Below are 14686 nucleotides of genomic sequence, written 5' to 3'. Positions count from 1 at the left end.
GCTGGAGATGGCTTTTGAATCGCATGAGCTCACGAGCAGCTCGTTTGATTCCCTTCGCTGGGGTCTGTCACGCGAGCGCAGCAGGACGTGCTGGCACGGGAAGATGCTGGAGAAGCAAAATCGCTGGTGGTGGGAGGGGACGAGACAGCGGGGCTGCTGCAGCCCCGGGGCGCGTGTCCCCATGTCCCCACGTCCCCGTGACAGCTCCTGGCGGCAGCAGCACCAGCCCAGCTCTCAGCGTCAGCAGCACGGATGGGCTTCCCAGCAGAGGATGGCATATTGCACAAGGAATAGCACGTGGATGTGGCAGAGAGAACCAGCCGTAGTGGTCCGGCTGATGCAAATTAAACGTTTCAGCAGTGCATTTGAGGAGGGAAATTTTTTGTTTGCATTATGCCACCAATACTATATATAGAAAATTAAATTAAATCATAAAAAGGACTTCATTTGGAAAACATCAAGCTAAGATTTGTGCTTGATAAGCTACAGCTTTACTTAACTTGTGCGTGCGTGTATATACATGGCATGTCACGTTAGCGAGTGAAAATGTACAGTAACGCTCTTCCGAAAGCCAGAAGTCTAACATGTACCAAATGGTCTCAGGGGCTAACGCAGAGACAAGTCTGATTACGTATAAAAGCTGTGGGATCCAATAAGCTCCTGCTTTACAGGGTGGAGACCTGGACTCAAATCTTGGTTTCTTTTCCGAGGTGCAAATGGCTTTGAGGCTGTGTGATGCCTACGCCTTTGACCACAACACCCCAAACAAAGGGTATCCTGAGGACTGGTCTTTATCCGAGAGGGCAAGAATACGCGCATCTTGGCTGTCACCTGGGAATAGCACATCCTGTCCTAAAAAAGGCTTAACAAAACCCCGAGAAGAGACGTACCCACATACTACCTACATCCAATCCTCTTGCCCCTCCAGACCTTCAACGCTACCGGTCACTGACCCCAGCGGAGAAAACCTCCTCCCCTGCCACGACGTTTCACAACTTCAGGCTTCATAATCTCAGGGCTCCCGCAGGGCAGGGGATGCTGGTGAGCATCTTGCCGTTAAGGAAAGATCCGTGTCCAAACCAACGTGGCACCGAGTGCTGAGAACAGGCTTTTTGTCCCACCAGCCTCCAAAATCACCTCCACATACCAGAAGACGACATTGTATTTCACCACACCGTCTTTGCAACACAAACACAGCATCAACATTCTCCTAGCTGGCCTGTCAAAAACGTTTATGAATAATTTAAGACTGCCATTGACTAATTGCAAGCCATATGCCAGATCCTCATTAATTCCTGATACTGTCAGCTGAACCACGCCAAAATCCTCGCCTGTTACTATTTATTTTACGACCCTCAGCAGCCAGCGGTCCCCAGGCACAGGCAGGCACGGCCCAAGCCCGGGGGAAGACCCCGGAGCCTCGGCGGAATTTTTCAACTCTTTGAAAAAACACCCCACAACACAAGGAAAAGAGGACCAGAGAGAAGGAAGGTGGCACCAGAGCTTCAACGTTTGGGGCAGAAATTAAAGGGTAAGTTAATGGAAACAGCTCTGAAAAAGAGGATAAGGAGGTTCAGAAGCATCGCACGTGCGCGCATGTCTTGGATGAACCCTATTAGCCACCTGACTTTAGCACTTGTGAAAATCCAAGTACGTGAATAAGCTGCCTTCCCACCCTGGAAAATTTGTCAAACACTTGCTGGGTTTTATATTTCTTTTTAATGAAGCATTTTATGGAGTTCAAGCCAGACTACGACAGAAATACCCAAAACTTCTGATAATATCTTAACATAAATTAAACCCGTACTTTTTCTGGAAATCAGTGTGTGGAGTGGGACAGGTCTGGTAGCGTACAATTTTCATGCGAGTTGATGAAATACTGCGCAAACTTCTGTAGAGCCCAAGCAATAAATTCAAATCCCAAGCTGAAACACTGCCTACCATACCCATCCTGGCTCCTCCTTGTGGCTGAACACCTCAATTAAATCAAACCAAAGCTGGTTGTATTCTGTGCACGACTGGAAAAAAGCCATTGGGGTGAAAATGAGCTGGAGCAAAATCAGAGAAAGGCCCATCCATGTGGGTCACCCTCTGCTACACAGAGCAGATTTTTAGTTATTTTAGTGGTTGAAAGACTCTAAAATGCCTGTTCAGAAATCATTTGATTTACAAACTCCCCTCTTTTCAAACAGGATTTTCTTCTCAGCTACGGTGGCAATCAGCATTCACAGCTCATTACTTGTTTTCCATTTTGTCCTAGATGCTTTTTGTTGCCCTTTTAGTATCCCTGGTGGAAGATACATCTTGCTGCTCGAAGAAAGCCCTTGCGGGGCTACGCTGCGTAGCCTGGGTATTGCCAATACGTTGAGAGGGAGCCCAGGTGAGAAGCGCTTTAATATTTCTTACAATGAAATGCGGTTCTGAATGACGGTATCAATCAGCATCTGCCATGCCCTTTGTTAAACAAGAACCCATAAATTATCCAAATGTTTGAATTTATTTCCTTTACTTGCGTTAGACTGCAACTTCTTTCAAGTGGCGTCTTAACATACATCCATCAGGATGAAACCAGGGCCTGTTTTTCACAGACCGTGTGCCTGAAAAGGCTAAACTATTTTTTAGCGTTTTTAAGAAGTCTATGAAACTCTCTTACCCAAAACGTGACAGTATTAAACACATACCATGAGGAAAAAAACCCAGAAAATGAGAAAAGACAGTTTAAGGAAAACATGCTACATATTGCTTATACTGGTAAACACGCTGTTGGTGGAATGAATCTGAGCCATCCTCTCCTCTCCTGTTCCCCAAACCTTACCTAAACACCGCGGTTCTTCACAGCCTGCATCAGCACTGACATTTGCTTTTGGGAGAAAAAAAAAAACATGTATCTGATGGCAACCGTCGGGGTGTCCTAATACCATATAATTTGGTTGCCGTCTGGCTCCCGCTCCACAGTACATCACGGCCATCACCTTGCACTCCGGGTTACCGCAACCCCGAACGGCCCAAAACCCGCCGGCTGAAAACAGTGAAAGCAAAAATTGCGTCTGCCGTCCTCTTAAAAGTACAAATGCTTGTCATGCTCTTAGCTGTTGGGATTGCAAAATCACTCCCCTGGATAAAATAACTGATTTAACAAAAAATAGCAGGACGGTCTCCCATTTAGTGGCTCTGCACTGGGATTCTGGAACACTGAGAACCAACCAGTGGGCTGCAACATGTTCCCCCCGATACAGGGCCAGGAACTGCTTCGCTATTTCAGCCCAGTGGCAAGACTAGAGATATTAAAGTTAAACCCAAGTTTAGGATTTCCAGTTGGAACAAAGAGTTGGTGATTATTATGGCCCAGATCAATGCAATTTCACAGTAACAGCTGGAACATGTAGTATTTTTTGGGGAAAAATACCCCTCATATATTCAATGAAATGAAAATATTTCCAAATAGTGGTGGTTTGGGTTTTTCACATCCTCTTCTTCTCCCTCTCTTTTTAAAAATAGCACAGCACCTCAACTAGGATCAGAAGCAAATTCCAAAAAAAATCGAAACACTGCTGCTATTCTCATGCAACCTTCACAAAAAAGATAAAAAAAAAAAAGAAAAAAAGAAGAAAGAAAATATGTAGTGCTACATAGTTTTTAAAAGTGTGTCTGGAAAACAATTTGATTCTGTTCCTACAATAAAGTTTAATGTTTTGGATGCAATCACTGCAAATTATGAAGCCTTGGCAAGATGCTCCCTTTGAACATATGGAAATTTTGTCTGTCAAACTTTGCTTTCTTCACTTACTGCCTGCTAATACATTCTTATAACTGTTCACCAGCCAATATGATTTCATTACAGACTGCGATCCAAAGCGACACAAAACCACTTTTTTCTTCCAGTCGGGGGCTAGTGCGTTTGGTAGAAATCCCAACCAGACTGTAACAGGTCGTGCTTGCGGTGCTGAGGGAAAACCCAACCGGCCACCCTCCAGCTCCTGATTTCCTTGCACTTGCTCAGAAAAAAACACCAGAGAAAAGGAAAGTTTAAGGTACCGCTAACAGAAACCCCTCTCCCTACGTACAGGGAGAAAAACTAGTCTCTCGGCAGAGCAATGACCAGAAAAAATTCCCAAACGAGCTTTCTCGGCCATTTACTCATCTGCGCAGAGCCAAGCGACGGGGATGAAGCATTAACCCGGGGATCTGCTGGGGGTGATCGCTTGAGGACGCAGCCAAAGACCACGCGCAGATTAAAAGGGGGATGGAAGCTGTAGGGCGGGCTGGAACCCCAAGGACATGGGGTGAATCTAGCAGGAGTTGTCTGGAAATAAACAAAATACTAAAATGTCAGCCCTGGCTCCTCTTCTCATTGCTAACGTCTCTTTTTGTGGAATTCACCAGGAAGAACCACAAAAATTTCCCCTCTTCAAAAGGCCTTTCAGCAGTCAAAGGGCTGCCTCAATACCAGCATTGTGAGCATCCGTAAGGGGGACGCGTCGGGATGGTGGCCCCGTACGCTGTGCCCGGCTCCCACCGGTACGCTGCGAACTGCGCCGCGGGGGCTGTAATCCTTTGCTGTGGTTTTGTTTTTTGGGGTTTTTGTTTTTTTTCAAGAAGTAAGAGAAAAAAATTGCAGCCCACCAAAATTTCTCATTTTTTAGAAACTATCTAAGTATTATCCCCGCAGTGCCCAGAGCCTGACAGAGGGCTGGCAGGGGGCATCAGGGTGAGGAATTCAGGGATCTTTTGCAGGAATATCCATATGTCATACAGGGGTGGGTGTACAGGTTCAGTCCCAGGCTGTCCGTACGCACACACAGCCCAGCCCATCACCCCGGACGTGGCCGCCGGCGCTCAGGGAGGGCAGCACACCCTCGGCAAGCTGAACACCGAGATGGTGGCCATCACCCCGCCTCGGGGCGCAGAGCACCTCTGGAAGGTGGCGTGGGGGCTGCAACACCGCACCCTGGTTTTAATGTACCATTTGCTGATTTGTATTTGTGTTCCTGAAAAGCGAGGCTGCTCAGACCACGGGCCAATTCTCCGTCTTTACACCACGGCTACATACAGCACGTATCTGGCAAAGCAGACGTTCACGGCAGCCCAGCAGAGCAAGCCCAAAGCGCTACACCGACGGCACTCTGCTGATCACGGAGCAGCAGTGCAGCGGCTGGCCAGCCACCACCAGACAAAGTACTTAGCTCATTACGACATTTATCACCGTTCCCCTTCAGCATGGCCGTGCCACCAAGAAGGACGCTGGCAACGAAGGAGACATGGTTCACATCCTCACGGAGCGGCTACATGAACCAGGGCTGCTCCAGCAGCTTCGCGAGGACGCGGCCGAAGCGGCTGTAGGACAAGCTCCCACCCCAGAGGCCCCTGTGAGAGACGAGCCCGCGAAGCCTCCAGCGGCTCCTACCTCGCAGGTCCTGCTGCGTGCGGGCGCCGGCCATGCTCTGCCGCGGCATTCGGAGGGAGGTCCGCAGGGGAGTGTGTCTCTGCTCGTCCAGGTAAGCCAGATCTTCTAAGTGGGCTGAGCTGGTGGCTGCCATGAGAAAGCAAACAACTACATCACACCCGGCCTTCAGATCTAATACTCTGGTTATTGTATTTTTTGGTTTTTTTTTTAAACAAAATACACAGAGTTGCAATGACGTCAAGTCCACACAGCTAAGACGAGCCAAGTCTTAATTCCCCCTAGCAAGGAGTAAAGAAGTGTTTGGTAACGTTTTCTCGTGCCCCATCTGTATTTGCTTTGGTTTGGTCTCCCGTTGATGTTCACAAGCAAAAAAAGGCAAATGGAGACTGGAGATATGGAGTCTCTTACGTCTGATCGAAGTTCTCCCATCACAAAACTCACTCAAGCACTGGGTGCAAAGCTTGGCAGAGGCACGTGGCATCTCCTACTACAGAGGACACAACTCAATAGTGCATTTTATGCTGAAGTCCACGATCAGCTCGTCAATTCTTTCAGAGCTACTTAGTTTGGATATCAACCTTTATCTAATCATAAAGCCAGAATTAGTGGCAGAAAAATTAAACTTTCAACAGACCAGCAAAAATGCACAAATAACATGAGAAAAATGTTATCGGAACTAAAGATAACTTTACTGTTCCAATGTTACTTGCTCACGGGAGAATTTCTTTTTCTTTACAATGCTAGATTAAGTAGGAATAATTTATTGGTCTCTGCTGAAGGTGCCATCATTACACGAATAAGCGTGGTTGGAACAGAAACTGCAGCTAGGAACTTAATCTCTCTGCCGGAAACTGGCAGATAATACAGTGCAAGCTATTTTTTTATTCCAGTTTTCAACTGGAGCATGTGGATCATCCCAGCACTGGCCGAGTGCACACTCCGGGTGACTGGGCTACTTCTGCGGGGCGTTCCCCAGGGCATTACGGGAAAACACAGCACATCAGCAAGAAGCCCAATTTTGAAGGTATTTCCCTCCAAAGCCCATGGCCTCAAGCATCACCTCAGATGCGGCACTTCCTACCAAGGTGGGACATTTACAGCGATCATTTCAGTGATCGGATTTTAAGCAACGCTCTTTCCGCAGCTGCTCAACGATTACAAATATTTTTTAAATCAAATTTCGTACTGGGTGCGGCACGGTTCGGTGGGAAATGCCTCCGGACCCTATCAGAGGGGAGCGACTAGAGTTAACACTGGCCATAAAGCTGCATCAATCAGTACAAGAAACAGCTTTTTTTTTGAATTGGTGGTGATTGGAAGATAGGAGAAAATGTGGTTTAAGCAAAACAAATTTGGATCACTTCCATCTGAATTCACCCGATACTCAGAAATTACTTTCTGCCATGTCAGAACCCTTTTCAGTCAAGTAATTTACAGAATATGGTAAAATGAAGGATGCCAAATCCACTGCATGAAATAATCTTCCCAATTACACACAGAAAACTTAAAAATAGTCTTTGCAGATCACCAGCTCTGTTCTTGTTCCGATAACCATTTCCAAAATTCACATTAAACATTTACCGATGGAAATCACGCTGCTCAATATTCAGCTGCTCAGTACTCTGCATCCAACACTGCTTTTTTTTTCCTTTAGTTTTTGGTCAATTACCATAACAAGATTATTATTTTAAATTGAACTAATTAATTCAATGACTTCTCCAAAGACTGCCTGTGAGGCTGACATTAATTCTTCGCTGTGAAATGGGTAAATATTTCGATATAGCTCTCTAGAGCAGCTCAGGGCACTGGACTTTGCATCCTTCCTCCCCGCCACACAACGCAAGATGTATCAGTTCAACAAACCTGGAAGGCTGAAAATTTCAACACTAACAGAAACGTTTTTTCATACGATGCCTAACGACCATGTAAAAATCTTCACAAGATCCTGTTGCAGTCAAAAACTAAGCAAGAGTCAGAGACTGTAACAAGGGGTGGGGAGAAGGGAGAGTTTAGATTTGGCAGCAATTTTTAATGCTGTTCTTCAAATTCCCTGAACTCTCCCTATACGTTTTAAGAAAAACAGTGAGAGAGGGGTACAAAAGGCAAACAGGAACGAGAAAAAAGAGGAGATAAACCCATCCAAGTCTGTTTTTAGAAGTCCTTCGTGCTCTTCTACTCGTGCAAAGTCGATCGGGTGTTCGCGGTGAAGGAGCAGGTCAGAGCTGAAACGCTGCAGTCAGACAGACGTGGCCGTAGCGTGGAGGCGAGCTCTTCTCCGCAAGCGCTAGAGGCAGCGCGGCCTGCTCGCGGCACCGCCGGCCTTCGGGGGCACGTTTCACTGCTACCGCGGCGGCAGAGGCCAATGAAACGTGCCTTTCACATAAAAATGTGTGCAATTTATGCCCACTTTTGGCGGCGTAACTGAGCCCGAGGGTCTGCAGGGGCAGAGCAGACGTCTCCGCAGCGACTGCAGGCAGACCCCAGGGTTCCTACTTTGGGGAGACAAAGCCCCGGCAGCGCTCGCCCAGGAGCCCGGTACCAGGCCAGTCCTTCCCACTACATCCCACCACCCGCACTGGCCGCGCACTGAGCTGGACAACGCGTTTACATCTGACGCAGTCACACATACACGGAATCGCACACAGAATCATTAAGGTTGGAAAAGATCTGTAAGATCAACAAGTCCAACCATCAACCCAACACCACCATGCCCACTAAACCATGTCCTGAAGTGCCACGTCGACATGTTTTCTGAACACTTGCAGTGATGGTGACTCCACCACCTCCCTGGGCAGCCTGTGCCAATGCCTGACCACCTTCTCCATAAGGAAATGTTTCCTAATCTCCAATCTAAACCTCCCCTGGCACAAGTTGAGGCCATTTCCTGTCGCTGGTTACTTGGGAGAAGAGACCAACCCCCACCTCACCACAACCCCCTTTCAGGGAGTTGCAGAGAGCGATGAGGGCTCCCCTCAGCCTCCTCTTCTCCAGACTGAACACCCCAGTTCCCTCAGCCGCTCCTCACCAGACTTGTGCTCCAGACCCCTCCCCAGCTCCGCTGCCCTTCTCTGGACACGCTCCAGCACCTCAACGTCCTTCTTGCAGTGAGGGGCCCAGACATGCGGCTGCCGACTACCTCGTGAAAAGTAAGACCTTAGCAGATAATCCTTTCTTGTTAAATAAAAATCCCTTTTCATTTTAGTTGCTTATCAAGCTACAAGGTAAAAAGCAGCCAGCCAGGACGGCGTAGCTGGCTAGTGCATTTAGGATATGCTGAAAATCCACACCAGAAACAGCCCAAGCTGATCCTGGGAGAGTTTAGGAAGGGAATATTTGACCCCCGTTTAAAAAAAATCCAAAAAAACCCAACAAAAAACCTCAACTTCTGAATGCTTTTCTTTTCTATCTGTAAGTGACGCTGCAGTGAGCTTATGCAGACCATTAAAACAGGACGAGGTTTATCATCTTCTCCAGGCACACCTTCTCCCCTTGAATGGAGTTACACACAGCTCAGCCGGTCTGCTGCGCCGAGGCTTCGTCATGTACAATAAACAAGCTTGCTGCCTGAAAGAATTACTGGTTCTTTGTGAAGACACCACACTTTTTCTTTACTGAATTCTGTTAAATATCCTCATGAATTCAGTTCAAGTTACCCTACTGAAGCTGCTCCTGCTTCTCAAAAAAAAAAAAAAAAAAAAAAACCCGAAGAAAAAAAAAAAAGAAAAAAGAGGAGGGAAAAAAAGGGAAAAAAAAAAGAAAACACTGGATTTGCTCAAGGAGGACCGAGCACCCACAGCAGAGCACGACTGTGCGTATGCTCCATCGCTAAAAATATGTATTTATGCATATGAGAATATGTGTGTGTATATATGTCTTTTTATATCTATCTATCTATCAGCTGCTGAAGGACAACATTTCCTCCCTCTAACTTCCATATTCAGCCCTGCTCCAGTCCCATTTTAATTCTATCGAGCACATACAGAGCCATCGAGGATGACCAGAAACATTAATCCTGCTAGTAATTTAATTTCTTAATAGAAGATCATTCCTTGTGGCAACAAACTGATAAAAGCTTGTATTTCCAATTTATATAACAGTTAAAATAAAAAATTATTTCCGCCCCAATTACTCATCAACAAAAAGCTAACTTTTTTTTTAAATTCACAGTAGTCCTTGCATAGAGAATCAGTTTTACAATATGATTATTAGCAAATTTTTTTTTTGACTTGCAGGCTCCAGGAAAACACCCTCATACAAGCCCATCTTGCACGCACCGAGAAAATACCGCACTGTAAGTGTGCTCCACGCCCGCGAAGCAAGCCCTGCACTACTCCAGGGCAGTACAGATACGTTAACTGCAGAGGATTACGTTACCTGTATGATACACGTGACCCGTACAGGATTTAAAACGCCAAATTGTTTTTCCTGAGAGGCGCAGATCACACGCCCTGCACAACCTGCCCTGCCCCAACCGTACGTGCCTCTCCGTACCTATGTGACTTGTGCTGGTTTCAGAAGCGTCAACTAGTGGCAGCTCCACAACTAGCATGTAGTTTTGTTAAATCGGTACTAATGGTGTTCACTTAAAGCTTTGTGGAAAAAAAACTTGCTTAAGAGGCTCGCCGTGAGAGCATGCCCAGGTTTTCAAGCCCCGTTTTCCCAACTCCGTTGGCCGGTTTGATCAGGCGCAGCATCTCCCGCTCGACACATCGCTTTTACAACAGAGGCTAAAAACCACCACGGGTGTATTTTTTACTTTGCAAGATTGAGAGTTGTACTTTTTTCTTCCAAGAAGGTGGCTTTTAAGGGGGTTTTGTTATTGGTCTTTTTTTCCTCCTCAAAAGGATGGGTTTTTTTTTTTAAGTCCTCAAAACCCTGAATAGCTTCAGATGAGCGGAATGCTGTGATACTTCGTCTCTTACATAAAAGCCACAGTTAACAGATAAAGAGCCGAGTGCCTCATTCACATCGTTCCTATCTTTTCCCTACCGCCTACTGATGGGCTGCAGGATTTTCCTACTTGCGATGCACGGAAAGGTTCTCAACATGAAGCCAAGATTTCTGGATCCCAAATGACGGACAACAGGCCACCACAGAGCCAGACTTTGGAGACATTCTTAGAAAGCGGATTCTAGACCGTGTCCAGACCAGCGAGCCGCTCAAAGGAAGGTTAGCAATGTTGGGACTCGTGATGGTTTCTGAAGGACATAATTTTGCCAGCACTTGCCAAGTTGTGTCATCAAAAAGCTTCTCTAATGCAAAGGGCTGAACGATCTTTCAAAATTGCATTAATCTTCTAGGATGTGGATTTTGGGGAGAAGACAGGAGTGAAGGCTGAGAGCCATTCTTCACACTCCCCCAGCAGCTCAAGCCGGCAGAAAGCCAGCAGCCGGGCTTCTGTTGCACATCGAGCATCAGCTCGGCTTGTTCCCCAACAGCAGGCGGCAAAGGCACGACGATCCGGCCGTTCCGGCGGCCGCTCGATGGCACTCATCGCTACCCAACAGGCAGAAAGGCGTTTCTGAAGTAAACAATTGAATATTTTTCGAGTCCCTACAATAGACGTGCAGCCTCCTGGAAGAAGAACTGTTTCACTTCCTGGGGAGATCTGCAATCCTGCTGGCATTTTTTGTTTTTCTCTTATTTATTTGAAAAGTTTGCGTTTCAACCTCCATGCTATTCCTGAAATGAGAAGCCAGCTGCAATCCCAGATGTTTTGCAGGGGTGCACTTTGTGCGCTGCCAGAGAAGAACACGAGGATGGCCAGTGGCCCAACTTATCGTTGGTCCTCCAAGAAGGGAGGAGTTACTCCTCAGCAGCCCAAAGCCAAGCTCGCTTCCCACCTTCATCATAATCACCATCATCATCATCTACAGCTGCAGCTGAGGGGACTCGTACGTGACGAACTGCAGTCAATGGGAGCTGCCAGATCCCTTTCACATTTTGCCATGGGTTATTTTTGCAGTTGCCAGTACGACTATTCTGCCATTTCTCAGGCTGACGAACTGAGATTTATCTTCCTGATTTAGAACTGAGGAATAATTAAAAGAGATTTAAGGCCAGAGGAACTACCAGTAATTTTTCCTGAGAATATGCTTTATTACTTCAAAAATTATGCAAGATCAATTTATCTTAGAAAATACAGTATTAAACTGTTGAAAGCCTCCCCTCAATTTTGAACCTTATCCGTCACAATAAGACACAGTGACTGCAGATAAAACCGAAAGGAGAAAAAAAGTACCTCCTCAAAAATGGTATCTGCATACTGCAGATGCAAATCATCCAAGGAAATGGCAAACAAGTAGTGGAAGATAATTCGGCTTCAACGCACTTTTTGAAGAATGAACGCAAAACCACCCGACTTGAAACTGGTATCTGGCAGCCCAGGGGGGGATGGACTCTGCAGACGGGGTCTTCTGGGGAGACGGGGAGGGAGTCGCCGCTCCCACCTGAGTCAGTGCGTTCATCTTGCCATGACTGACACACGGATCGGACTGCGCGTTACCGGGTAAGATATCCTCCGTGCACCCCAAATTCAGCTTCCTTACAGCTGTATGAATAAATATGCTCCAGATGTAATGACATAACTCTTGGCTGGGTATCTAGTCTAAGCTACCAAGAAACGGTCAAACACAAATAAGACAACGCTAAGTTTTTAGTTTTATTTGAAGCGTCTTCGTTTCATCTCTCTCCTTGGAATAATTCATATGAAGAGTTGCATCTAACGCAATAATGAAAGTAAAAAAAGAAGAAAAGGTGCAAATTTTTGTTACACGGCGACGCAGCTACCATCGGAGGGCTTGCGGAAAAGCACGCGCTCTACAGCAGACCTAATTAGAGCCTCCTTTCCCCGTCTTGCAGTGCGTTTCGTTTAACATCACAGTTCTCTCTGTGCTATTTTTGTATCAATTCTCTTTCCCTCGGGCAGAGTTAAAGGTATTCTTAAAAAGCTTCTGCTCTGCTCCCTCCCACGTGCTCTTCGGTGGGTCTTACTGCAGCTTCACCGCTCTCAGGTTGGTCACTGCAGATGGGATCGCCGCTCTCGCCTGCTTTACGTGACCGTTCCCAGTCCCCTCCAGGGAAACCATGGGATAGAGGAAAATATGAACATAATTCAACGTTAAAAAACCCACTTTAATGATCAGTTTCTTCCAATCACTTTCATCACCTGCTTAAATACCACTGCTTGACCTCAGATTCTTCTGACCGTAAGTGAGAGAGGCATTTGCTTTTCTGAAAGTCACGCTTCTCAAGTCACTTTCTAAAACCTTTCTTGTACTATTGGCTTGTGCTTTTGTCCTTGTGCAGTGCAGGCAGCGGCAGGCAGGGCTGCCAGACACTCAGATCTCTGCCAGAAACACCCTTAGAGGACCAGCTGCCAGATACCGGGATACAGGATGCGCCCTGAGATAACCACTGCTCACTGCATTCTCAAAAATATGTAATTTATAGACATTTATGCAAACTAGGGTCTCGCCTTCAATATACACTTTTCTAATGGATAAAGAATTGTAAGCTAATAGCTAATAATGTATTTGCTGCTATTTTATATCCTCCAAGAGGAAAAAGAGAGGAGCTAGTATTCTATAAGGGCATTTTAATTCTCTATTAACATTTAAATGGACCTTATAAACCGTGCATGTGGTCTAAATAACACAAGATTTCATGTTTCATTTCACAGGTAATGGAGACAGAATGAGATTCTATCGTGTACACGAAATGCAAACTTCCCCAAGACAGTTGCGTTCATTCAAAAACCTGAATGCCCACCTCCAAGGCCAAGCATCTTCTGACGATTAGCAGGAAAAATGTTTAAGTATATAAAATGAATTATTGTGCGTATTTGCCTGGGATGGGGTAGGAAGAAAACGCAGTTGAAGCTTTCAGTTTCTGGGAACAATAAAACAGCAAAGCAAATGGATTCATACGGGGCTGAACTGTAAAATAGAGTTTTAAAGAAGTATTGGAAGACTTCAGATTATTTTTATAGGGGTTTTTCTTGGATCGTAACCTCTCAAAATTGCAACCCTCTCATTTCGGAGCACACACCATCTCTCCCAACAGGTAAAAAGTTCTACACCACACAGAAGTAAAGATCGCTTATTTTTTGTCTTTTTTTTGGAAAGAATTTTGCTAGCAGCGCCTGACTGTCTTTCTGAAACCGTTACCCAGGTCCCTGGAGAACAGGTAAACGCAACAAAAAAGGGAATTATCATTGCTTTTTTGGTACTGTGCCGTTGCTATCGGTGCCACAACCGTGGAGGACTTCCAGACTAGCTTTGTACCCCTTGCCGTGGCCACCACGAGGGCCTTTGGCAACGGCCGCTTGAGGCCAGCATTAGCTGCTGTACACGCGGATTTCTGCCTGTTGGTGACGTACAGAGGTTCTTCCAGATCACCACCCCTAACACGGGCACTTCTTACCTTGACACCCCTTCTTTGTCCCTTTCCATTCCCTGCCCTTCTTTTTTTGTAAAGCGTCAAGATTTGGGGTCTCAGAACTGGTGATTACTGGGTTATGCTTTCTGAGTGCCAGAAAAATCGCTCTTAATGCTGGAAGAACGCGGCAACGTTTCTTTGTACCCCAAAGGCCGTGTTCAGGAGAGGTAGCAGGTACCTCCCAACACTCCTCATCTTGACTATGTAGGAAGGGAATTTCCTTAATTATTTTATTATTTTTTTATTTGCTTTTTTGTGGGTTTCTTCCCCCCTGTTAAATTAGTATAGTACAACAAAGCATCGGTTACACAAACGAAAAAAGTGTATTAATGGATTTGAGTTATAACATTGAGGTTAACCGAAAATATAATCTATTCCCTGTGTGTAAATGATTTAAAATATTACTTTAAAATCCTGAAACCTTAATGCGACTGATTCTGGTTCTAATCTGATAATACTACTCTACATTTTACACAGTTACGGATGGAGTTCACCAAAATAGAGTGAATTTTCAAGTAAGTGTGAGTATAAGGCCGCCAGGACTAAACCTGATTTTTACAACTCTTTCCTGAATAATATGATCATCATGTAAGTGAAGTTGTCTCAGATCACTGAAGTCAGTAAATTTACTCCAGTTTAGAGCCTCAAGAGGGGGTTAACAAAAGCAGTCTAACACCAAGGACACCTGGCTGTGCCCAAGTGGCAAAGCTGGAGCTGCTGGGACCCCTCAAATGCAGCTCGTACGGAAGTTACCTCCAGCAAAACATTGCATTTTCCCCTTATTTTCACGTCCAACGTGGCTGAACAGTTATGTTAAAGCTTTTCAGAAAATTCAGCCATCTG

At 45.8% G+C, this 14686-nt stretch overlaps 1 protein-coding gene across 3 annotated transcripts in view; it reads right to left on the bottom strand.

Annotated features, from left to right (window-relative positions):
- The window catches only part of TANC2 (tetratricopeptide repeat, ankyrin repeat and coiled-coil containing 2), a gene marked incomplete at both ends in the record, with an annotated part of 209210 nt that overhangs the window by 67566 nt on the left and 126958 nt on the right, over positions 1 to 14686 (bottom strand). For all 3 annotated transcript variants that reach the window (XM_082010630.1, XM_082010631.1, XM_082010632.1), the window contains one exon: positions 5405 to 5530. In XM_082010630.1, the coding sequence (XP_081866756.1) occupies positions 5405 to 5530 (126 nt within the window). The remainder of the gene's footprint in view (positions 1 to 5404; positions 5531 to 14686) is intronic.

The sequence above is a fragment of the Phaethon aethereus genome, assembly GCF_964289735.1.
Source record: "Phaethon aethereus genome assembly, chromosome: 25".
NCBI classification, from domain to species: Eukaryota; Metazoa; Chordata; class Aves; order Phaethontiformes; family Phaethontidae; genus Phaethon; species Phaethon aethereus.
The sequence above is the reverse complement of the archived record's forward strand: the minus strand, read 5'-3'. Positions and strand labels throughout refer to the sequence as shown.